The 23,409-nt window shown below is 42.9% G+C and overlaps 1 protein-coding gene across 6 annotated transcripts in view; it reads left to right on the top strand.

The window, feature by feature from the left end:
- The window catches only part of FNIP2 (folliculin interacting protein 2), a 120,772-nt gene that overhangs the window by 58,146 nt on the left and 39,217 nt on the right, over window positions 1-23,409 (top strand). For 4 of the 6 annotated variants that reach the window (XM_045202780.3, XM_045202781.3, XM_024569056.4 and 1 more), the window contains exons 3-9: window positions 3,943-4,104; window positions 6,399-6,499; window positions 6,600-6,671; window positions 8,292-8,392; window positions 8,566-8,655; window positions 10,196-10,267; window positions 19,971-20,100. In XM_045202780.3, coding sequence (XP_045058715.2) covers window positions 3,943-4,104; window positions 6,399-6,499; window positions 6,600-6,671; window positions 8,292-8,392; window positions 8,566-8,655; window positions 10,196-10,267; window positions 19,971-20,100 — 728 coding nt within the window. The remainder of the gene's footprint in view (window positions 1-3,942; window positions 4,105-6,398; window positions 6,500-6,599; window positions 6,672-8,291; window positions 8,393-8,565; window positions 8,656-10,195; window positions 10,268-19,970; window positions 20,101-23,409) is intronic. The other 2 variants (XM_024569054.4, XM_024569057.4) reach the window with 1 other exon arrangement.

Here is a 23,409-nt window from a genome sequence, read left to right as displayed (position 1 = left end):
AGGGGCTGATTTCCTGCTTTTGATAAGAATCCTTTCTGCAGGAAGGAAGTGTTTGGTTAAAGGTAGTTCGGCTGGGTGGATTCTCTAGTGCACTAAAGTGGAAGTCTGCCAGGTGGCTAATCATTACAGGTAGTTGTTGGGCTTGTCAGGTAGGTTAGGGGTGGGGGGGAGGGTTGAAACCTCTCAGGTGATTCACCTGTGAGCTGCAATACTAGATTTGTATCAAAGCTTAGGTGAGCCAGCACTAGACCCTTGGTCTGGTGGGTGGCATGTGGTTTCCCCTCGATTTCCCACATCACTTCCTGTTTTCCCTGAAGACTCAGTACAGATGGTTTAGTTGAGGGCTCCTAATGGTCATAACAGGTGAGGGAAAAAATTCGCGCTGTTTTTCCAAAAGCAGCTGGAAACTTCGGTACATCAGAGCAGTGGGGACTCTGGAGTCTGGAACATAAGCTTTCTTGGAAGCATTCGTTTAATCACAAACACAGTTAGGTCCAGGGAGGCTTGTAACATGCCCATGGCTACAGAGAGATTCAGTGGATGCTCTACCCACTGTACCAGGTGCTGTCGCCAATTATAGACTGCTCAGAATGTTGTACCCCTGCAGGGGGTCTAGCAGTCTGAGGCAGGTGTGGGCCTCGTGTCCCTATAAGTCCTCTGAGGGGCTGTGTTTGTGGCTTAAGTGGTATTAAGTAACAGCTAGATCTGAAGAGGGTGTTGAGGGAGTGCCAGATGCTTGGGAATAACCAAGTACAGCTTCAAATGCTGTCACTGCTGGAGCAACTGGTATGGACCAGCACAGTGCATGTTTTCCTTACATTCTCTTCCCATTTTCAACCCTCCACCCCCTTGGCAGGCACAGAACGTCCTGAGTTTGTATCAAGCACATGACTGCAGGCATTTGCATTAGACCACCAGTGTGACTGTCACGTTGGAGATTAGATAAGCTGCAGTTGCATTCACGGTTTTGCAAGCAAAAGCTGCACACAGGAGAAAAGCAAATAAGACTTGGAATAGCGACAAGTTACCATAGAGGGCACAGGGTGCCTCTGTTAGGAGTAATGTATTTTAGAGTAGGAAGAAGGAAGAGTTTAATGAAAGTGTCTCTTTATACCTTTATGTCATAAAATTAGCAGTGAACTCTGTTTAGGGGACATATAGCAGATAACCTTCTATTACCCCTAACCTTTAAAGGCCAGATCTCCATCACATGCTGTGTAATTTGCAGTAGCTCCTGTTTCAGAGTTTTGGCTTCATCTTTCACAGACTCAACCTCATGATTTTTTTTCCGATTACTTCTCAAAGAGTTCTGAAAGAGGTGTGTCATTAAAAACACAGACCCAGTCTTTCCAAATTAATATTTTTTGGCTTCCTTAGTTCCATTTGGTAAAAATTTGGATTTGAAGCAATGCCTTTCTCACCAGCTTCATAAATTATGACTCTTTAGTACTCAAAATCCTCTAATAACAAAAAATAGGAGCTGATTGATGATTTTAAAATATGAATTTGAAAGTAAATAATAGTTGCATTATTTATTCATTTATTTATCTCAAGTATATTTTGTTGACTATGTTATGACAGTTGTGCCAAATGTTACCCCTTTGTTCCCCTCAGCTCAGTACCCCCTTCCCTCCGCAGTCCACCCTTAGTTCATGTCCATGGGTTGTGCATATAAGTTCTTTGGCTTTTCCATTTCCTATACTATCCTTAACCTCCCCCTGTCTGTTTTGTACCTGCCAATTATGCTTCTTAATCCCTGCACCTTTTCCCCTATTCTCTCCCTTCCTTCTCCCAGCTGATAACCCTCCAAATGATCTCCGTATCTATGATTCTATTCCTGTTCTGGTTGTTTGCTTTGTTTGTTTTTTAGATTCAGTTGTTGATAGTTGTGAATTTTTTGCCTTCTTAATGTTCATAGTTTTGATCTTTTTCTTAAATAAGACCCTTTAATATTTCATATAATAATGGCTTGGTGATGATGAACTCCTTTAGCTTTACCTTGTCTGGGAAGCACTTTATCTGTCCTTCCATTCTAAATGATAGCTTTGCTGGATAGAGTAATCTAGGTTATAGGTCCTTGCTTTTAATCACTTTGAATACTTCTTGCCAGTCTCCTTTTGCCTGCAAAGTTTCTTTTGAGAAGTCAGCTGATAGTCTTATGGATATGCCTTTGTAGGTAACTCCCTGCTTTTCTCTTGCTGCTTTTAAGATTCTCTTGTGACCTGTCTTGGTGTGGCCCTCTTTGGGTCAACTTGTAGGGGACTCTCTATGCTTCCTGAACTTGTATGTCTATTTCATTTGCCAAACTAGGGAAGTTCTCTTTCATTATTTTTTCAAATAAGTTTCCAATTTCTTGCTGTTCCTCTTCTCCTTCTGGCATTCCTGTGATTCAGATATTGGCCCTTTTGGAGACGTCCAGAGTCATCTTAAACTCTCCGCGTTTTTTAAAATTCATGTTTCTTCTTTCTGTTCTGGTTGAAAGTTTATTTCTTCCTTATGTTTCAAATAGTCGATTTTCTTTTCTTCTTTTTTTAGAAGGAGAGAAACATCAATGTGTGGTTGCCTCTCATGCACCCCCTCCTGGGGGTCTGGCCCATAACCCAGGCATGAGCCCTGATTGGGAATCAAACTGGTGACTGCACTCAGTCCACTGAGCTACCCCAGCCAGGGCTCCAATTGTTGATTTGAATCCCAGCTTCCTTCCCTTCACTGTTGGTTCCTTGCAGATTTTTCTTTATTTCACTTAGTGTAGCCTTCATTTCTTCCTTTACTTTGTTGCCGTACTTAATGCGTTCTTCGAGCATCCTGATCACCAGTGCTTTGAACTCTGCATCTGATAGGTTGGCTGTCTCCATTTCATTTAGTTCTTTCTCGGGTTTTGTTCTGTTCTTTCATGTGGGCCATATTTCTTTGTCTCCTCAATTTGGCAGCCTCCTTGCGTTTGTTTCCGTGTATTAGGTAGAGCTGCTTTGACTCCCTGTCTTGGTAGCGTGGCCTGTTGTTGAAAGGGCACCTGCAGATTGTGTGGGCAGATCCTTAGGTGATCCCCAGCGCAGGGCATCCGTTTCATGGCTTTGTGGCTGTGGGGGGGGGGGGGAGGGCTTGGAGAGGGGACTGTGCTGCTGCCTGGCTTCTGGAGGTTTGCCCAGCACTTCCCATTTCCAGTCACTTCACCCACTCCCCAAATGTGACTGGCACCCTTCCAGCTGTTGCCCTGGTTTTAAATCCCAGAGTGAGTGGGTTTGGTACATTTTAAGACCATGTGGGCCCTTCAAGCGGAGTTACCTGAAAATCTGGCAGTTTTCTTCTGCTGCTCCAACCCCCACTGGTTTTTACAGCCAGGGTTATGGGGGTTTATCTTCCCAGGACTGGAACCCTAGGCCGTGTGGTCTGGCCTGGGGCTGGGATCACTCGCTCCCAAGGTGTTCCTCCTGGTTTTTATCCACCACATGTGAGTGGGGGACTGCCTGTGCCCATTTCCCTGGGGCTGCTGCCTCTCTGAGCCTCCTGCCCTTCCGGATGATGTGGGAATGTGGGTTCTCTAAGTCCTTTGTTGTCAGACTTCCATACAGTTCTCTTTTCTGACGGTCTGTCTGGGTGTTACTTGTTTCGAGGTTTAGTTGTAGTTCTTTTTGTGGTTGAGCGAGGAGGCGAAGCATGTCTTCCTATGCATCCGTCTTGACCAAAAGCAATAGTTGCATTATTTAAGGAGAGTAAAGTCTTAACATATAACCCATCACGTCTGTCCAGACCCCTTCACCAGCATTCCCCTCCCAAATGTCACAGGCTCACAGGAACCACATTTTTGTCCTCAGTAGAAGAAAAAAAATCTCAGGTACAGCGTAAGAGAATGTTTTAACAAAGGAATTCCCAGTGAGGAATGTGTTGAGGAAGGCTGATATATTTAGCAGTGCTTTACCTTGCCTCTCTCCGCTAACCCAGAAAACAGAGGATGTGCCTATTAAAATGTCAGCAAAGTGCTGTCAAGGAAGCAGCAGCAGCAGCAGCGGCAGCGGCAGCAGCAGCAGCATCAGCAGCAGCATCTCCTTCCACAGCTCTGGGGGAGCTTCCCAACAGGCTAAGGAGCAGCTTCCCAAGTACCAGGTAACCACCTCTCTTCCGTGTGGAAGATACCAGGGGGCCGAAGTCATTTACTGTAATTTTCCCACAGGGAATAATGCCTGTGGAGGGTTCCATCCCAAGAATGGGAGAATCGGGGTTACATAATGTGCTCTCTGACATGTTTTCACATCAGTGCTGTTTTCACACAGCGGCTTTTATCTCTTGATAAAAGCTGTAATCGAGCAGAAGTGATCCAGCACCACACATACTGAATGAGGAGAAATATTGCAAATGAGGTAAACTCTGGTTTTGCTCCCTTTGTTGCCAGAAGCAGATTAATAAACATGTATTTTCCAGCTTTGTGGTAAGAACGCTAAGTACTCTGGGAATGTTGTTGGCCTTCGAAGAAAATAGCACTTGCCAGTGAAGGAAGAAGACGTCATGTAGGAGAAGAAAGAAAGGGCAAGACCTAATTTGAGTGTGAAGGACAGAGGGCTGGGAGCATTTTTTACAGTGTGTGTGTGTGTGTGTGTGTGTGTGTGTCAGTAGAGGCTAAAGATTAGTGTTATTGAGAAATATACCGGCTAACTAGATAGAAAGAAAAAAAGTTTTATAAATACCGAATAGCAGAAGGCTGTTAATGGATGGAAGATGCATCAATGTTTTTCTTTTTGGATCCAGGTAGAATTTTGTCTGTCATGTTGCCAGAGAGGCAAAGCCAGGGAAATTACCAGCAGACACAGGTCTATAGAACTCTAGTTATAGGCTTTGTGCCATGCGCTTGCCTTTTATTTCACAGTGCTCCTGGGTCTCAGACCAGTCTGGTTAAAAAGCATAGAGTGGACCATCTAGGTAGTTGAGAGTCACAGTTAGCATGTGGGCCTTTTAGCCCAAGAAGAAGTAGATTATAAAATGGAAGTCGTGGGTGGAAGTTGTTAATAAAGCATGTGAAACCAGGTGGTTTCTGTCTGCATGTAGTGAGAAGAGGTGAGTGTGAGCTGTAACCAGGGAGGAGCCGAGTTAAACAAGGCCAGTAGGTTTATGTTTCTCTTCCCTCCTCTGCGGACATGAGCAAGTAGGTGTGTGTCTGTGTTTGTGTGGACCTGGGGGTATGCATGCATGCACGTGTGTATTTGGAGTTTGAAAAAAGCAGATTGAGAAGAGAGTGTTAAGGGTGATTGCCATGTGTTTGCTTGGGTGGAAAGCACACTAGCAGGGAAGCTGCCTGGTGGGCCGGGTCACAGAGAGATGGTTGTTCTGTTGCGGGCAAGCGGTGCTGGGTTACATCTGCCCTGTTCGTCAGGGCGTCACCAGCATTTAGAATAGGTGCTGAGGATCCTGTATCCAGTGCATTCATTCACATGTCATGGTATGTTCATAATATTCAAATGTGGCATGTGAGTGAATGCATTGGATACAGGATTCTAGAATTCAAGGAGAGGTTTGGGTCTAGAGCCAAAGATGGCGGTGGTGGGGGGTTTTCCTATGTAAAGAATAGTCAAAATCACAAGAGTGGTTGAGAATGCAGACATGGAGTAGGAGGGCCCTCTGAGGAACATCCCTCAGTTCAAGGGATGATCTGGGAAAGAAGAGATCCAAAAGCAGAGTTATTAAGAGCATCAACTACTGGGAGAAAGCAAACCAGAAAGTGTCCACTGGAATTGACAGGGAGGCAGGGGTTGTCGCTGGAGCACTTTGCCTCGAGGAGGCTGCAGAAGGTTAAGGAGCAGAGGAGAGTGGGCAGAGGGGGGCTGGTGCAGTCCACTTTTTGCGATGACAGAAGGGCCGGGAAAAACTGGTCAGAAGCTAGAGGGGCCAAATATTTAAAAAGCCAGTTTTGTAAAACTCCAGAGGTACCAAACTCTGTTATTTTTTAGACCCTCATGAACCCTGCCTGCACCGATTAGCATTGTTGTGCAGCACTGTTTATTATTTGACGGAATGATACTGATACCGAACCGTGTTTCTTTTCAGGGGGTGTTCTTAGTACCAAGGGGAGAGTGACCCTGTTTCTTTCATAACTTAATCTATTTAGAGTTTATTGATGGAGATAATAAAAATATTTGTTTCTCATAACAAAACTAAAAATAAACAGATGTAACACTGGGATCCTTAGGAAGATATTGTATAAAGAACAAATGACAAACATTAGTAATAATTTGAGGAAAAAGAGGCCCATCACCATTAAGATTGTAAAAGGACCGATTGCATCTTTGAGAAATCACTACCCACTAAACTGAAGAGGGCCCCAGAGGTTAATGAACGTTACTTTCTGTTACGCTGCACGTCATGTGCCGCGTGCCAGCTTTGATTTCGGTTTCCTTTGTGTGGGGCAGTACACAAGGCCAGCTTCGGATGTCAACATGCTGGGGGAGATGATGTTCGGCTCCGTTGCAATGAGTTACCAGGGCTCCACCTTGAAGATACACTATATACGGTGAGTTTGGGCTGTTTTCTTCCTATCGGTCGTGAGAAGTGGAATGGCGATGTTGACACATTAATTCAAAAATACCTTTCTTTTTTCTTTTCCCCCCCAGCTCTCCTCCACAACTGATGATTAGTAAAGTTTTCTCTGCTAGAATGGGCAGCTTCTGTGGGAGTACCAATAAGTAAGTGTGGGGTTTTGCACACCGCCTCCCCCACCCCATTTTTTTAACTGGCTACTTTCTGGATAGAGAAATTCTCGGAGGGCCATAAATGAGAAGCTGGACGCATCCACGTTAACACAGGGATCTTAAAAGCGGCTATTTTCCTATACATAGTGCGTAGGAAAGGCCTTTGACTCTGGCAGGCAGCCTTAACGACAAATGACCGTTTCGGTGTATTGGGTCCCTCTGTTACCAGCATGTTCTTACTGCCATCTCCAAGCTTCCATTCCCTAGAAATGGAACGGTGAAGGGGGAAAGGAGGGGCCACGTTCACAAGTTTATGGTATTTCCCAATGTTATTTTACCCTTTAAAAACTCTTGAACACTTGTTTTTAGTGTGTTTGTTTATTTGTTTAAGAATGAAGCACCCAGTTTTTCCAGGCTGCTGGGGCCCTGTTTGGCAGGACGGGGTGTCCATGCTTGCCGACCAGGCAGCTGCCAGTGCAGCTTCTGTGATTGCCTGGCCCTCGGGCCATGCGCTGCTTTGGTTTTTCACTCCTGAGTTTTTTCTTCCTTTACTTTTACTTCTGTGTAAACTAAAAATACTGAAATATCTACCTTAACTCTCATCCCGGTACACTTGCTCATATATTTTGAACTTTGCAAGCAGAAATATTTTATATATTAAAAAAAATAAAATGAAGCATTTGTTATTCTTTGGTAAGTTTGAAAGGAAGGTTAGTTATAAATTAAAGGGGCATTCTTATGAGTCGAATGAAGGCTGCTGTCCTGAGAAGTTAGAAATGTATTTCTTTGCAGACTTGGATACCATTTGAGCAAGTCTATCCACTCTTCAACAATATAGCAAACCTACAATATAGCAAACCGTTTGAGCTGGGCCAACATGACTGAAGCCAGTATAGGAAGTGAAGTTTATTTCTTGTGAGAGATTCTTTTTACCTAAACATATGTTATACTAACTCCCTGTAATAGAATATTGAGCTCAAATTTCACTAAAAATCATTTTGACCTCATTTTGACCTCAAAATCTTGATTTTTATTTTACGTCTTATAAATACAATAAATTATCAAAATCTGCTTCCCTCACACTTGTGTGTGTTAGTAATGCTAAATTTTTAAGTGTTTTGAACTCAGACGCCTATAGGAATCATACTAATTTCTGTTATATCCTCCTTAAAAAAAGTTGCTGAATTGCTCATTGATATTAACTAAGAGTTCAAATTAATTTCATTTTGAAGGTTTATGTAAAACTACCTTTGAGATGAATAGTAACAGCTTGGGTGTCAATCACTAAAGCAAAATTGAGAAATTAATAGCAATATCCTAGGTGTCAGTCACTGATCAAAATGTATGGAGTTTGTCCCATTATGTAATGTGAAGCTGTTAGGAATGCATTGTTTAGTTTTATAGGTTGGACTGCCTCCAAAAGCTTGTCTTTTCTTTTCCTCTAACAAACTCCCCTAAGTGTAATTCCCTTTGGTAGATGTGAGACTTTATTCATTTATTTAAAAAGTCTGGGCAACTGATTAAGTTGTCTGTATTTGAGAGTCTGTTCGAAAACAGCTTTATTCATCTCTTGACATTTTTCTCCTCTCTCTCCCTCCACCTGCCTGGATTTAGCTTGCAAGACAGCTTTGAATACATCAACCAAGATCCCAATTTGGGAAAACTGAACACAAATCAGAATAATTTGGGTCCTTGCCGTACTGGAAGTAATTTAGGTAAAATCAACCACATGAATGGGTTCATTCTTTCTGAATACCACTGTTGTGGGTGTGTGTTTTGCTTTATTTGAGTTTGTTGTGGTGTTTTGTTTTTGTTTGCATTATCTTTAATCTGTGTTTATTTTTTTGTGCTACCTCGTCTGCCCTCCTCTGTGTGTCTCTGCCCCCAGGTCTGCTGCAGGCGAGCAGCAGCAAGCTGCTGCAGGGGGTGGCGGAAGGAGGACCTCTCCGGCTCACCCGCAGTGCTTCTTTCTTTGCAGGTTTGTGTGGAATGCTGAGTACAGTGTGACCCGCACACATAGTAATACATCCTGTGCAGGTTCTTAGCAAAAAACCCTGTTTGCTCCCTCTCTAGAAATCCAAGGGGCTCTTGAGATACTAGTTTCAAATGGAGCCAAGTTCATGGTGTTTTGAAAATTTCACCAATGAACCTCTATTGTAAATACCTTTGATAAACTCCAGGGTAAGCTGATTTTGGTCTGAAATGAGCCCTTAGTGTTTCTAAGAGGATTATATTTTCTGATTTTTGTAGGCTGCTTCTGCTACTGTGAATCTTTTCCCTTTGCCATGGTGTGTTTTATCCATTTATTCCCCTGCATCCGTACCTGCGCACAGTTTCTTCAGAAGTCACTCTAATAAGAGCATGGAAGACCTCTCTCTCTCTCCCTCTGTCTCTCTCCGTCATTCTCTCTCTCGCCCTCTCACATTTAATTAGTTTAAATGCAGTTTCTAGGTTCTTTACAGGTGTAATCATCTTGGTCTCTGTGGGTAGGTAAAGCCTGAGATTTAACTGACCTTGCTAACTAAGGCTGCTTAATGGTGGTTGTAGTCCGGCATGATTAACAAGTGCGGGGACCTTCATTACTAGCATTAAAGGTTTTGTTTACTGCAAATGGTATTCTGTTCTTTTTTTGTAGCCTGAAAAGTGCCTAAGCACCACAGTTAACTGACACCCTAATAAAACTGACACCCTGCTACCTACTTAGAGTGAGGGTAACATATTTATCTGCGCTCTTTAAAATTGTGAAAGTAAACATACTTCAAGAAATAGCTGGCGAGAATATTAAGCAGGCAGGGCCCTGGGTTGCAAGTTCACTGTAGCAACATGTCATCTATGCTCTAGCTCAGTAAGTACAGTTTACATCAATCCGAAGCATTCCTAGAAGTCTCTAATTCTGTAGTGTTTTCTAAAATTCATGCCAGGACATGAGTTTTCCTAAGTAACTTTGCAATAACGCTGTGTATGGGTGTATGTGGAAAAGAAGTGGAGGAAGAAATATTTGAAAATGAATATAAATGTTTTCTATCTTCCAAGAGAGAGGGTTATAAACAGAAACATTTCTTACATTTATGAAATGGTTTTCAAGTATTTCTCTCCCCTGAGTTGCCTATAGTTAATACTGAAACTGATTGTAAAGCCTTTCAAAACTATAGTGCTATTTAGGTGTTACTAAATATGAGGAAAATGGCTAAAAGTATCTGCGTGAGAATGTTTCTTCATTGTATCAACTACATCAATAGTTGATTACTCAGCTTTTTAGAGACGAGCATCACTTAAAAAAGTTTACATGGTACAACAAGACAGTAAAGGCGAGCAGTTACTTGATTTTGTTTTCTTCTTACTCTCACTGTCATCTTTTTGTGTATTTAATTTTGATTTCTAATTAATCTCTCTATAAATTTATGCCAATCATCAATAGTAGTAATCTACTTTGAAATGTAAAAATTGTTATGCTGATGTTAAAACCACTTTTTCTTTGAAGAGCCCGATAACATGGTTTCCTTTTGCCTCTGTCTTAGCACATAGCACTCCAGTTGACATGCCCAGCAGAGGACAGAATGAAGACAGGGACAGTGGCATTGCCCGATCAGGTATTTGTACTTCCTTTTGTTGTTTTGCTAACAGCGAACCATCCATAATGATCAGGGAGTTGGGAAAATAGAAGACAGGCCTCATCTTTTTTTTTTCTCCATATTCTAAAGCCTCACATGTAAGAAGATCTAGAACTTTGATGCTCAGCATGTAGTAGTAATTGTACAGCATGGGCCAGTTTTTTCTAATATCCAAACTAATATGGGACTAATGTGTTCTGAGAAATTTCTTTTTAGAGGGAGGCTGCCTTGAGCCAGCTGTCTGGGGAATTTGCTTGCTGACTCTTGATCATGAAACCAGGAAGGAAAGTGTGTGTGGAAGTACATTTACTCAGGATGAAGGGGGGTTCGCGCACTGACTTGGTCGCCCCATCCCCTGTCCTCGAGTCCTGCGTTCGCGATTTTATCTCAGGGACCCCTGCTCTCCTTATCTTAATAAGCCTTGCCCTTTTCTCGTACTCCTTTTAAGATCTCTTGATTTCTGCTTTAGGACACAATTCTGCTCTGGATTTTGATTGTGGTTTTGATCTGAGGTACAGTTTTTCCTTTAAAAGGAAGGTAGGGAACTTATGATCTGGAATTGGAGGACTTGGAGCTGTGTGGGGCTTTGCCTGACGAACGTACATTGAACATGCAGCCTCTACCTTCCACTGCAGACTAGGAAGGGACACCCTGCGGGTTTCACCAGTGATGACGTGTCCCCTTCCCCAGTCGGGCCAGCCAGTCGGTGCTCGGATGTGCTACGACTGCATCCAGACCTCAGGCGCCTGTCGTCCTGACTGTTCAGTTATTTCTGTGTCCAGCTCTTGCCCACTGAAGGAGCTTGAAGGGGTCCTTGTGTGCCTTCTGTGTAGCACCAGTGTTCTGTACCATACTTGGCACAACTTTATTCCCAAGCTGTTGAGTGTAGTTTGTTACTGAGTCCTTCTGGTTTGTGTGTGTCATGTAATGTAAAGCACATAGCATTTTATTTATGGTTAAATAAAAATAGCTGAGTCATTCTGGTCTACTTAAACTATTTGGAATTTTTCTGCATGGGAGATTTATTTGTCTATTTCCTTATCCATTCATTCATTCAGTCAGTCAGTCCTTTATATCAATATGGACTCATAGATATGTACTTTATACTTTGGGTTATAACCCTATTCTACTTTATTTAGTTTCTCAAATTGTTTCATATTTGGCCATGGAAGCCATGAAGCTCCTGTATTACTTTAACACACCTCATCAATATGTGTGTGTGTGTGTGACTCCCATCATGCATGTGTGACCCCCATCATTGTGTATGTGTGAGTGTATAATCCCGATTGTTGTGTGTATGTGACCCCCATCCCTGTGTGTGTGTGTGAGTATATAATCCCTATCATTATGTGTGACCCCCATCCGTGTGTGTATGTGTGTGAGAGTGTATAATCCCTATCATTATGTGTGACCCCCATAATTGTGTGTGTGTGAGTGTATAATCCCTATCATTATGTGTGACCCCCATCAGTGTGTGTGTGTGTGAGTGTATAATCCCTATCATTGTGTGTGACCCCCATCATTGTGTGTGTGTGAGTGTATAATCCCTATCATTATGTGTGACCCCCATCAGTGTGTGTGTGTGTGAGTGTATAATCCCTATCATTGTGTGTGACCCCCATCATTGTGTGTGTGTGAGTGTATTTTGAGCACTTCCTTACTTTCTGGCACTACCAGATGCTCCAGACTTGTCTTGTTTGTTTTGTACACGAGTGCTAGAATCAACCATTTCTCATTGGAGCCCTGTCCTTTCATTGGAGAATGGTGTTAGGATCTGAGATTCAGACACTAGATATGCTTAATGCTTTCTGGAGTGTCATTTCTTATAGGCCCTCTCAGCTGACAAGCAAAAAATAGGAGTTTATGCTAACTGTGCAAAGACATGTATATAAGATTGCTATCTGTAAAATCTATATCTCTATTAACTTAAAATGAGTTTGTACTGATACCTCCATTGTTAATAACCCATTAACTTCCTTCCCTTGCTTATTTGTAAACTCCCACTCCAACCATGGGAAAGCTGGCTCTCACCACTTGCCATCCATTTAATTGGTTCACATCAGTATACTTACATAGCGATGTCAGAATTGCTAACTTGTACCCCTGAAGGAAACAATGTTAGTAACTAGAGTACAGTGCTCATGCGCAATTCCTTTCACCTTCAGTCTCACACGTCCACTCGTCTCCGAAGTTACCTAGGTCAGCACCTTTCCAGGTAGGGGAATTTTTGCAACGATATGTCCCAGCCCAGAGGAGTCTCTGAAATCACAGCTGACACCAGCTTATCTTGCACCTGGCTTCCTGAATGCTACCAGAAATTCTGATTACACAAGTCAGTTTTGAAGAATAATTTGCGGATTTAAAATTTTTTTTCTCAATAGTCTAGTAAAGAAATAACTTTAGAAAAGATTTTTTGTTGTTTGTTTTTTAAATCATTGCTTATAGGGAGAAATGATCCAGGATAAAAAAGGAATTTTAAAGGAGATTTTGCAATTCTCCATCAGAAAGAAACCAGAAGTTCTTTGTCCTGGCCTGTCAGTTCCTTCTGCAGATATCCCCTTCTGCAGGCAACCTCCGAAGGAGGGATGGATGGAAGAACTTACTTCACGGTTACCTTCACCTTTAGTTACTATGCAACTTGTTCCGTGCATGGTATCCTCTGGGGATACAAAGCACCACGTGGTGTTAAATCCTTAGACAAGTTTACTGTGTTGTTAGAGAACTGAATTATTTTTGTGGTTTCCCCCTTAAGACCAATTTGATACAGTTGAAATTAAGGGAGGGAGTTGGAAGGGTAGCACCAATTTCTGACTAGCCAGCCATCAAGCCACATTTGTTTGTTGAATAACAATTTTCTAGCCCCCTCCCCCCTGTGTTGTTAGGCTCTACCAGTACTGGGGAGGTTTTTGAAGAAGAATAAAAATACAGCATCTCCCCCTGGGAAGAGTTATATGTAAACCAAAAGTTAAAATACAGTGATTTTTCCAAATAAACTTTGTTCTTTAAAACAAAGTACAATACAGTGTGATAAGTACTACCCCATAAAACACTGTGGGAACAAAGAGGAAGAGTAAGTGCCTTTGTCAGGGAAGTCAGATGATGGCCTCACAGGAAGCATGGTATTTGAGTGACAGCTTGTAGGTAGAAAAGGACTGCATGAGAGCTTAGGGAAAGAGCATTTCTGAAAATAGTTTGTGTCAGGGTGTGGATTCTTGAGCACACCGGGTAGCGTGCTGGGACACAGGGTTGGGAGAGTCAGGGAGTGTTGGAAGGTCAGGCTGGCTGTGAAAGGCTATTTTGAAGGTGCCGCTGCCACACTAAGGAGTCTGGATTTAATCTTGTTAGCAGAGCAGCTAAGGGGTGTAGCCTCATTGTCTGTATATTTTAGATCCTTGTGGTGCTTCCCAAACTCTGCTCCAGGGAAAACTGGACCCATATGGTTATTGCTAAAATAGATTAATGGTGGTACTTTTTCATTTAGCAGTGGTGAAGTGCCTGAGGGAGATGGACAATAGATTTTTTGCACATTAACTTTATTTCAACATAATGTTTCCAAACTTATGGGGCTTCTTGCCACTGTGTGTGTGTGTGTGTGTGACTAGTATAAAATGATTATCTGATTCAGCTAATCATTTGAAAAGTAGTCCATTGTTTTTTTCCTTTTCAGCCCATTTTGGAATAGTATCTTAGAAAAATATACAACTTTATTTTCCCCCTGGGTTATCTAGTAGCTTTTTGTACTAACAGAGAGGAAAGAAAACCTTAACTGTGATCTGTTCTGAATGCATTTTACTCCTTGCGATAAGTACTCCGGTGCCTCTTTGCACGGTGAGTGACACACGCACGGCACGGGGACGGGGCGGTGATGGGAGTGTCAGCTCACTCACCACCATGACCAGTTATAAAGACTGGCTTTTAAAGATACGTCTTTAGTAAAGGAATGCACCAAAACATAAGCTCACAGCATTTTTTACATTGTAATATTAGCAGTTACTCAAATCTTTGCCCTACTCCCTGAATTTTTAGAATGTAATATTCATAGGCTTTTGCTCAAAACAAGTTTGAGAAGCATTTTTCTAGTATCATTGTGGAAGATGAGAGGTAGAACGGGGAGACAAGAAGAAATATGGTTGCTTACCAAAGGACTGGAGGCAACCTAAATGTTCGTCAGTGAGGGCCGACCAGAAGACATACTTCCCAGGAAAGGAATACCATGTGGCATTGAAAAGAATTGAGCCAGCTGAGCATGCCTTGAAATAGGAAAGTTCTCTTAGGGTGTATCATTTATGTTTCATAAAAAGGCATATGCAGGATCTCTCTTACTACACATAAGGTAAGTACGATCGTAGGATGTCTCTGGAAGGGATACAGGCCGGAGCAGGTTTAAAGGGGAAATACATTCTCATTGAATCCTCTTTTGGATATTTTGACTGTGTCCTCTGTACATATATAAATAAAAAATAAAAATTATTTTTAAGAGGTTCTTTTAGTGGTTGCCATTAGAAAATTTTTAAGTGAAGTCTTTGGAGAAAAGAAGGGTGAATTCCAGCCATACTGGAGGTAATGTTGGCAGGGCTCGTGACGGATGGGACACGGGTGGTGGGGGGAGGGAGGAACCAGGAGCCGTGGGCGACTCTCCAGTTTCTAACTTGGGGAGGGGAGCTGAGGATGACGACGTTAACCAGTTTAGGGAAAGCAGGAGGGCATCTGAGGAGACGGATATTAAGATAATTTTTTATTAGTAGTGTCTGTATGTTCTCCAGCTATGAGTAGTCAGCTATAATTTAGAAATAGGAAACTGGCTCTAAAGAGATGGATTGGAGCAGAAGCTGAACTTTGGAAACCTTGGGTGCACAAGTGAAGTAAGGCTCAGAGGGCCAGGATTGAGACCAGAGTCACTGAGCCTTGTTAACGTGTCACCTTAATTCTCATTTAGATTCTCTTTCTCATCAAAATGTCCATGTCGTCGACAAGAAAAATAATTTCCCCACTCTCTGTGCAACTTCATTTCCTCTGTTCTGAAAAGTAGTAAAATAAACTGAAGATCAGTGTGAGTAAAACTTCTACCATGTACTTTCAAACATTTTTATTGAAGGTTTGAAAGCGAACCTTCTTGGTAAGAATGCGCGCCATCACAGTGGTTAAATAGGCTGCGTCCGGGCCACTGTGCAGGGACAGGATGCACCCCACACCCAGAGGGTGCTTTGGGTGTCAAGGCTGGTGATGGCACATGCACACCAGGAGGATACAAGGGGACTCACAGAATGAGGCTTTCTGGCGAGAGCGGGTGAGCTTGCCAAGCTGGTTAGAAAATGACTTGCGAAACGGAAAGGAGACTGTTCTGGGGGTTTTATGGTGGTTAGGGGGAGGGCCAGGGGGAAGGGCCCTGCATGCGGTTTGAACTGCCCACTGGCTCCAGAGGAGGGAGCACCCAGCCTTTCTCATCTGCTTGCCCAGATGTGGAGCAGGAGAAAAGGAAGAAGGTGGTGGTGAAGCTTAAAAGCTCTCAGCAGTCAAACATCAAGAAATGGGGGGCTCATCGAATAATACAAAATTACATCCCATTTGTACCTGAACCCGTAATGACTTCACTGATACAGTGCATTGCAGAGTTGAGGAGTCAAGGAGTGCACTGTTCCTGATTGCCATCTGTGTAGGGGAAAGTGCATGGCACCCCGGTGACCTTGCACATGTCCACACGGGCAGAGGCTTCACCTGCCACTTACCTGAGTCTTGGCGGTACAACCTGTGCTCCTCAGGGGACACGAGAGAATGGGGAACCTCTAAGGAACTGCTAGGAGGTCATCTGCAGCTCACCCACCTCTCCATCTCTCCTGGGCAGTTGACAGGAGACGGGTTCTCATCGCCTGCAGGATTCTGATGAGATTCGGAGCTTTCTGCCCAGCCCCCATCGTACTAGATCGGTAGAATGTAAAACTGCCTGGCTGTGGTCCGGGCCCAGCAACGGGCTCACATAACTTGTGTTGCCAGCATCTGACCCCTTTTGTGTCAGTGGCGTTCTTTTCGGTGTGGGGGACGAGGATCAGTGGGCACTGGCACCGTTCGCTGCTGCTGCTTCTCACTGTCTGTGTAAGTGATGAGCGGCCTGAATCTAAACGTGTCTTGTATCTTTCCTGTCAGCTCTTTACCTTGGCTTTTGCCTTGTTTTAAAAATGTGTGAGCTTGGCAATCTGTACTATAGCTTGGGCAGAACTCAACTTCTTCGTTTCCTTAGACTGCTCTTATTTCTAGGCAGACCTTTGGTACTCTCTGGGAATGGATATTTGTTTTCTTCAGTTTCACAAATTTGTGGACTGTTTAGCGTTTTCCTTTCTAGACTTGCCACCATGATTTCAAAACACCTTAATTTTTAGGAATAGACTTGATATTTTAGAGTAGTTTTAGGTTCGCAGCAAAACTGAGTGGAAGGTACAGAGATTTCCCACAGAGACCCCCCCTCTGCCTCACGCATAGCCTCCCCAGTCGTCAGCATCACCCACCCAAACGGTCCATTGTTCAGGAATAGATGGGTGCGAGTTGCAGAGACCTCCTCAGGCAGGAGGGTGGAGAGGAACACACACAGCTTTAAAGTGGGAGTTAACCAGGTACAAAATGTTAGCAGTAATCTGGTGATGGGATTTTGGCTAATTTTCATTTTCTGATTAGTGCACTCGTCAGAACTGCGAAAGTCTGCAATGCATATATGCATCACCAGTTTTTAAAGATAAAAAATTCTAAAAGGAAAAGTGATACTAAAAATATTAAGGAGTGTTAGACATAGCACTTTTAAAGCTGAAATTGAGCCTATGAATAATTTAAAAGTCTCACATAATTGGGGATTTTCTTCACCAGCTCACTGAGCTGACTGGGAACGTAGCTGGGCTCACCTCCCGTGCAGAAACTCCCCAGTCTCCCCTGGGCGCCAGGCCCCATGGACAGGTAGCGCGCACCAGCAGGGCAGAGCCCGGTGGACGGGGTGACCACAGGGCTCCAGCGTCCGGCGCACTGCTCTGCCTCGCAGACTGCGGCCCTGCCCCCGTCACATGCTCTCGTGTTGATGGAACTGATGGCTGAATCCACCTCTTCTCATGAAAAATGACAGTGGATTGTGGGCCAGAGTTTGGCCTGGTTTTGCATTTGAGAGTCGTAACTGTATCATCTCCTAGAATATCTGACTGACAATGTATATACCACGGTACTTTTCCATAAAAATCTTATTAAGTAATATTAAGATATTTTTGATGAGGAAATGCTAGATAGCTCCAAGCCAGCACTTTAGCTTAATATTTCATTTGTATGCCATAAAAATTCTTATTCAGCATTTTTTAATGATGAGAGAAGGCATAGTCTCTTTTATTTTAATTTTTTGCTTTTTCACATCTCTATTACAAGTCCTAGTTTCTTTTCGTAACTACCTAATTAGCATTAATCATTTAGTACTCTGAAATGTCTTAATTAGTCCAACTTTTCCAAGAACTATCAGAGAGAGTGTGAATAGCTAATATTCATTGTATGGGGGCACTGGGCTAAACATTTTATATGATTACTTTAGTCCTCACAGGAACTTAGAAAAGAGATCAGTGTTTTTCAGATTTCCTTTTGTCTGCAACACATGCTAATGCATTTCACATCGTGATCCAGTAACGACATCTTTATAGATGACAAAAGTTTTATCAATTAATGTTGACACTGTATTACACTGTTTTCTTCTTTTTTTCAATGTTTGTTTTGATCTACTAAACAGTTCACAACTGAGATGTGGTACTTTGTTGCCCCCACTGAACTGATAGGTTAAGTCACCTACCCAAGCGTCACAGCTGGTGAGTGGCAGAGCTGGGATTTGAACCGGGAGACTCTGCTCTTACCCAGTTTAGTAAAGTGAATTATACAGCAACACAGTTTCCAGAATAAAGTGGATCTCAGAGGCATCTCCATCTTGCTACTGTGATGGGGAAAAAATGTCTATAATACAAGTACCACCCTTCAGCTGTGTCCTCTACCTGCCAAAAGAAGCTGATTTGCTCAGCAGAAGACGGGCAGAGACAGGGGACCCTGAAGATTTGGGAGGAAAGATCTTCTGGATCTTATAGGAGTCCTTTGAGATCCTGGGAGGTAGGGCAGAAATGTCTGATTGGCATTTTTTTTTTTTTGAGTAATTTTGTGTGGCTTTGAGGAAAGGCTTTCTTCTATCTCCTTTAAAAATCCTCAATAAAATTACCAACTCACTGACATTTGAAATGTGGATTTAATTTTGGAGATTTAGGGAAGGCTTAAGTCGAGGCTGAAACCAGATCAGAACAGAGGCCACCTGCTGGGGCTAGACCTGTCTGAGTAACACTTTCATGTAGAAGTGCTGTATTTTCAGCAAACGTTTATTAATCGTCTGCTGTATTCAGGGCAGTGTCCAGGGTATAGGGCTGCAAAGCATCTCCTAGACCTCTGCTGTGGAAAGAACCTTGAGTCGTTATGTAAATATCTATGTTTGGTAGCCAGGGAAGTTCACTGATACTCTTCTAGACTGGAAGCTTCATGCAGGCGATGTGTGTGTGGGGGGGGGTGTTGTCTGCTACTGTATCCCTGTTGCCTAGCACAACACCCAGCACACGGTAGACACTCAGCATTAGCTTACTGATTATTGGCTAATAGCCCAGTAACTCTTGCGGTATTTAAGAACTGAGGTCAGACAGTCAGGTTATTTCCATCTGCCTGTAAAAGCATAAATACAAATGCAGTAGTCATTTGGAGAAACCGCCTTGTCAAGTGATATCTGGGAGCATACTGCTCTGTGTTGACCAAAGTCACTTTCCTTTGTCCTGTGATTTGCTTCTGAAAATGTTGACCAGCCGTCTCTAACACCCCATTTTCTTTCCCCGTAAACTGACACTTCGGTGTCTAATTCCTTAGCCCTAGGGAAGTAAAAGGAGAAAGCCTGTCTCCTCCTTCCATTCTTCCAAATCATTAGACATCCCTCAAGCAGCTGTGATTTGAAAGAAACCCTTTGCCTCCCTGAGAGGGACCAGGCCCTCCCTGCCTAGGAGAGGAGTCTGGGCCTCAGGGCCGCTCACTCACTGCCAGCCCAGGTGCAGGCAGCTGGTGTCCTGTAGCAGGAGGAAGCAGAGAGAGGCTCGGCGGCAAATAGGTAATCCAGGCAGAAAACATATAAGACTAGAGGCTGAGGATGGGGGGATGGTTGGGTAAATATCGTATGTTTGGAGATAGGGAGCAGGAAAGAGGATAGTATGTGGAGCAACCACTCATTTGCCTAGATTTCACCTGAGAATAGCGAGTGAAGAAGTGGTCAAGAGGAGGCAGTGAGTGTAAGTGCAAGGGGTTGGTTACCAGGGGAGTGATGTAGATGATGATGTTACCTGGCCCGTTTAATGGGAAATCCGCTCTCCATGCTCTGATTGAATGAGTAATAATTACTTTGCATTTGTAATGTGGGGCTGGGTAACTGATGCACTTGCTAGGTCTGTAATCCCTGTTTCTTTTAATTTGTTTTCCTTCTTAAAGGATGTTTTCTTTGCTGTACCTAAGTCTCAGTAAGAGAGAAGTTATGTCTCCCCCTGCTGGGTATGACTGGTAGAACCTGAAAATTTAGATTGCTTGGCACATATTTTTTTATGTAGCTACTCAGGACTCATTACCTCAACTTCTGATTTTTACCTTTTCCTCCCCACAGCCTCCCTAAGTAGCCTTTTGATTACGCCTTTCCCATCGCCAAGCTCCTCGGCATCCTCTTCCAGCAGTTACCAACGCCGCTGGCTTCGGAGTCAGACCACAAGTTTGGAAAACGGCATCATTCCCAGGAGGTGAGCTGCAGGGCTCCTCTGGCTGAGAAGGGTTCCTGTGCAGGCAGCTTGATGGGACCACAGGACACTGCACTTGCCTGGTGTCGAGGGGACAAGGGAGCTGAAACTTTTTGATGAGCTTCAGGTTAGCATGAAAGTTCACAAGTTAGAAGTTTCCTGGAAAGAATAAATAAAAACAACCACAAAATGTCCTCTGGTTTGGAAGACACTGGGAAATACCTGGGTGGTTGTGTTGTGTATAAGCTACCTTTGCTATTAATTTAAAATGAGTGTGCGCTATGTTTTAATTGGCTCCCTTCCAGATGGGCTCTTGTACGTTAGGAGGGTGGAGTGAATCTCTTCCTTACGGTGACACCATTGTGACCTTTGAAAATATATGAACTGAAGGATTGTGACATACTGTCTCCATAAAACTCAAATTCTTAAACAGTCATGAATTGGGTTATGAATAGGGGTGGCATCAAGATATTTTCTGCCTTTTGCTTTCAGTTGATTTTTATTTTTAAAATTTTAAAATTACAATTGATATTCAATATTAGTTTTGTATGTACAGCATAGTGGTTAGAAATTTGTATAATTCACAAAGTGATTCCCCCAATAATTCTAGTACCCACTTGGCATATTTCTAGATCTGAAGTTTAGTTGTGTGCAAAACGTACATTTTTGGCTTATGATGCTATTACGTCAGTAGCCTGCATCCTCTTCTTTCTACAATCCAAAAACTTAAAAGGGAATTAAGATAGGTTGTACCTGTGAAACTCCACATGGGAATTGTTGGATTTAGTAAAGTGACTAGTAACCACCATGTGTAGGGCATCTGTGAAGGTGTAAAGCTGACTTGCCTGCATTGGGGTGGTTTGGAGGTACACACCATAAATAGTGGTATAAAGACCTTGAATGATCAGTGCTGTGGAGAGGCATCGAGTGCTTTGCGACTCGGGAAGGGAGAGAACACTTGCTGGTGGTTGTGGGGGGAACTGGGGCTCTTTAGTGAAAGAGATGGTGCTGGAGTGACAAGCTGAGAAACCAGAACTCAAGGTGTGTGTGTGGCACAGGGCAGGCTGCTTGTCCCTTCTCCTGTTCTCAAGATTGTAGGGAGCGAGACCAAAAATAAAAATCATGGCCGCATTCCTCACTTACCGAAGAACTGCTTTTTGGTTGACGGACTTTGTGCAGAATGATTAAGAGCTTGAAATTTTAAAAAAATTTTAAAAATAAATAAATAAATAAATAAATAAGAGCTTGAAATTAGGTGTGGGGACGCGTCCCAGCTCTGCCATGCACTAGGTGAACGAGAGACAGAGTTAGCCTGGATTCCAAATGCTGTTTCTCACCTACAGCGTAGCCGTCTTAGGGCCAGCTGCACAGAGTTGTCAGGAAAGCTACAAGGGACACAGCAAATCAGGTCAGGCTGGCATGAGGCGCAGTGAGTAAAATGTTGGCCAGTATGGCTTACTGACTCTTTTACTGCCATCGTTATCACTGCTACTGCAGCAACTGCCGGGAGAAGGTGTCCCGCCGTCCTCGCGGTCGGTCGTTAAGGCGACTTCTGCCGTTGGAAGAAACAGATGGGGCTTAGAAGCCTTCGCCCTGAGACATCTTCCCTTGACTGAAAATGCTTTTCTGTCCTTTCAGGTTCGAATCCAAAGTTGAATAGCAACCTCCAACCCAGTCCTCCCAAATTCTCCAAGGCCTGTCATTTGAATTGAGACCTGGCTTTGGGAATTAATGTATCTTTAGTGAACTCACACCTAAAATAGATATCTTGGGCTCAAACATGAAAGTGCTGGGCCTCCTGTTCAAAAAGCAGGAAAAAGTGCTGTTAAGGAGTACTGAAATGTGAAATTGTCCCTTTAAAAATGCTCTACTTACTAAATGTAATAGGGATAATAGTGACACATGAATAATAACATAGATTGCCCTGGATGGTTTAGCTCAGTTGTTTGGGCATCATCTTGCAGACCGAAAGGGTCACAGGTTCAATTCCCGGGCAGGGCATATGCTTAGTCTGATCCCCAGCCAGGGTGCAGCTGATCAGTGTCTCTCTCACACTGCTATTTCCCTTTCTTTCTTCCTCCCTCGCTTCCCCTTTCTCTGCAATCAATAAAAGAAAAAAAACCTAATAAATTTATAAATTGCAAAAAGTAATACTTTGATGTCATAATTTTATGTAATATAAGAAACAGTAATAATGCAATACCTTCATTTATTATAAGATTTTTCTGGCTCACTTTTCTGCAAGTTCATTTGTTTACCTTATCAAAAGTAATATTAATTGATATAATTTATATATCAGTTGATGTATAAGCATTATTAGTAGCTCCTGGCAAATGCAAGATGGCAAATATTTTTTATAATTTTTTTACTTGGAGAAAGATCTTTCTGCTGATGCAACTGTTACTGGAGCTTTGTAGGTTATGACAACATTGAGATACGTTTCTGATCGACTTTAAAAGTGTACATTTTTGTACATCTAGATTGGTTGATTCTTGTGGAATAGTTTTTCTAAAAAGATTTAATTCTTCACTCAAATCCATTTTGTGTAAGTCTGAACTTAATTTTAAATATAAATTTATACAAGGTTATTTTAATCTTTCCTCTGACATTTCCTGTAACTTATAGAAGTCTTAAGCTGAAAGTGTCTTCATGAGTTGTATATAATTTAAAATGCCTTATATGCATCCTATCACTGCATCTTCAACTGTATGGAAAAATTAGATTTATACTGAGCTTCCTTGTTAATAATTTCTTCATCTGAAGCTTCACATGAAAATAGCAGGGGGTTTCAGTCCAATGCATCAATCTTTCTTTACATATACATTCTATTTCTGTGCCTGTAGATATTTGATTTATAATGTTGATACAGTTTTCAAAAGTGGAGATTATAAACTCTGAAGAATTCCAGTAACTTCCTGATACGCTTTTTGCGGTGTGCATTCTAGGCTCTTGCTCTGTGTTATTTACCGTCCTGGGGCTCCGGTCAGGGAGTTAAATATTTGTCAGAGAGCATACGGTTGGGCCCTGATGATGGATGGACAAGCCGGCCTCCCACCATGGGTCGCAGCCCTGCCCAAGTCTTTCCCCTCGCTCACAGTTGTGACCCCTTCTGCTGCTGCTGTCACAGTCACCAGTCGGGGCCCAGGTCTCAGCCTTGCCAGGTTGGGGCCTTGTGGCACCCTGGATCGCCCAGACATGTGGTTGTGTGCCTGACCACCTGGCCAGTTACTCATTGTCTGGGTTGCATGCCCTGGGGCCTGACCGCCACCTACTCTGTAATCTGGTATCTTTACTGCTCACACACATGCTTCA

This window comes from Desmodus rotundus, chromosome 9 (genome assembly GCF_022682495.2).
Source record: "Desmodus rotundus isolate HL8 chromosome 9, HLdesRot8A.1, whole genome shotgun sequence".
NCBI lineage: Eukaryota > Metazoa > Chordata > Mammalia > Chiroptera > Phyllostomidae > Desmodus > Desmodus rotundus.
The sequence above is the reverse complement of the archived record's forward strand: the minus strand, read 5'-3'. Positions and strand labels throughout refer to the sequence as shown.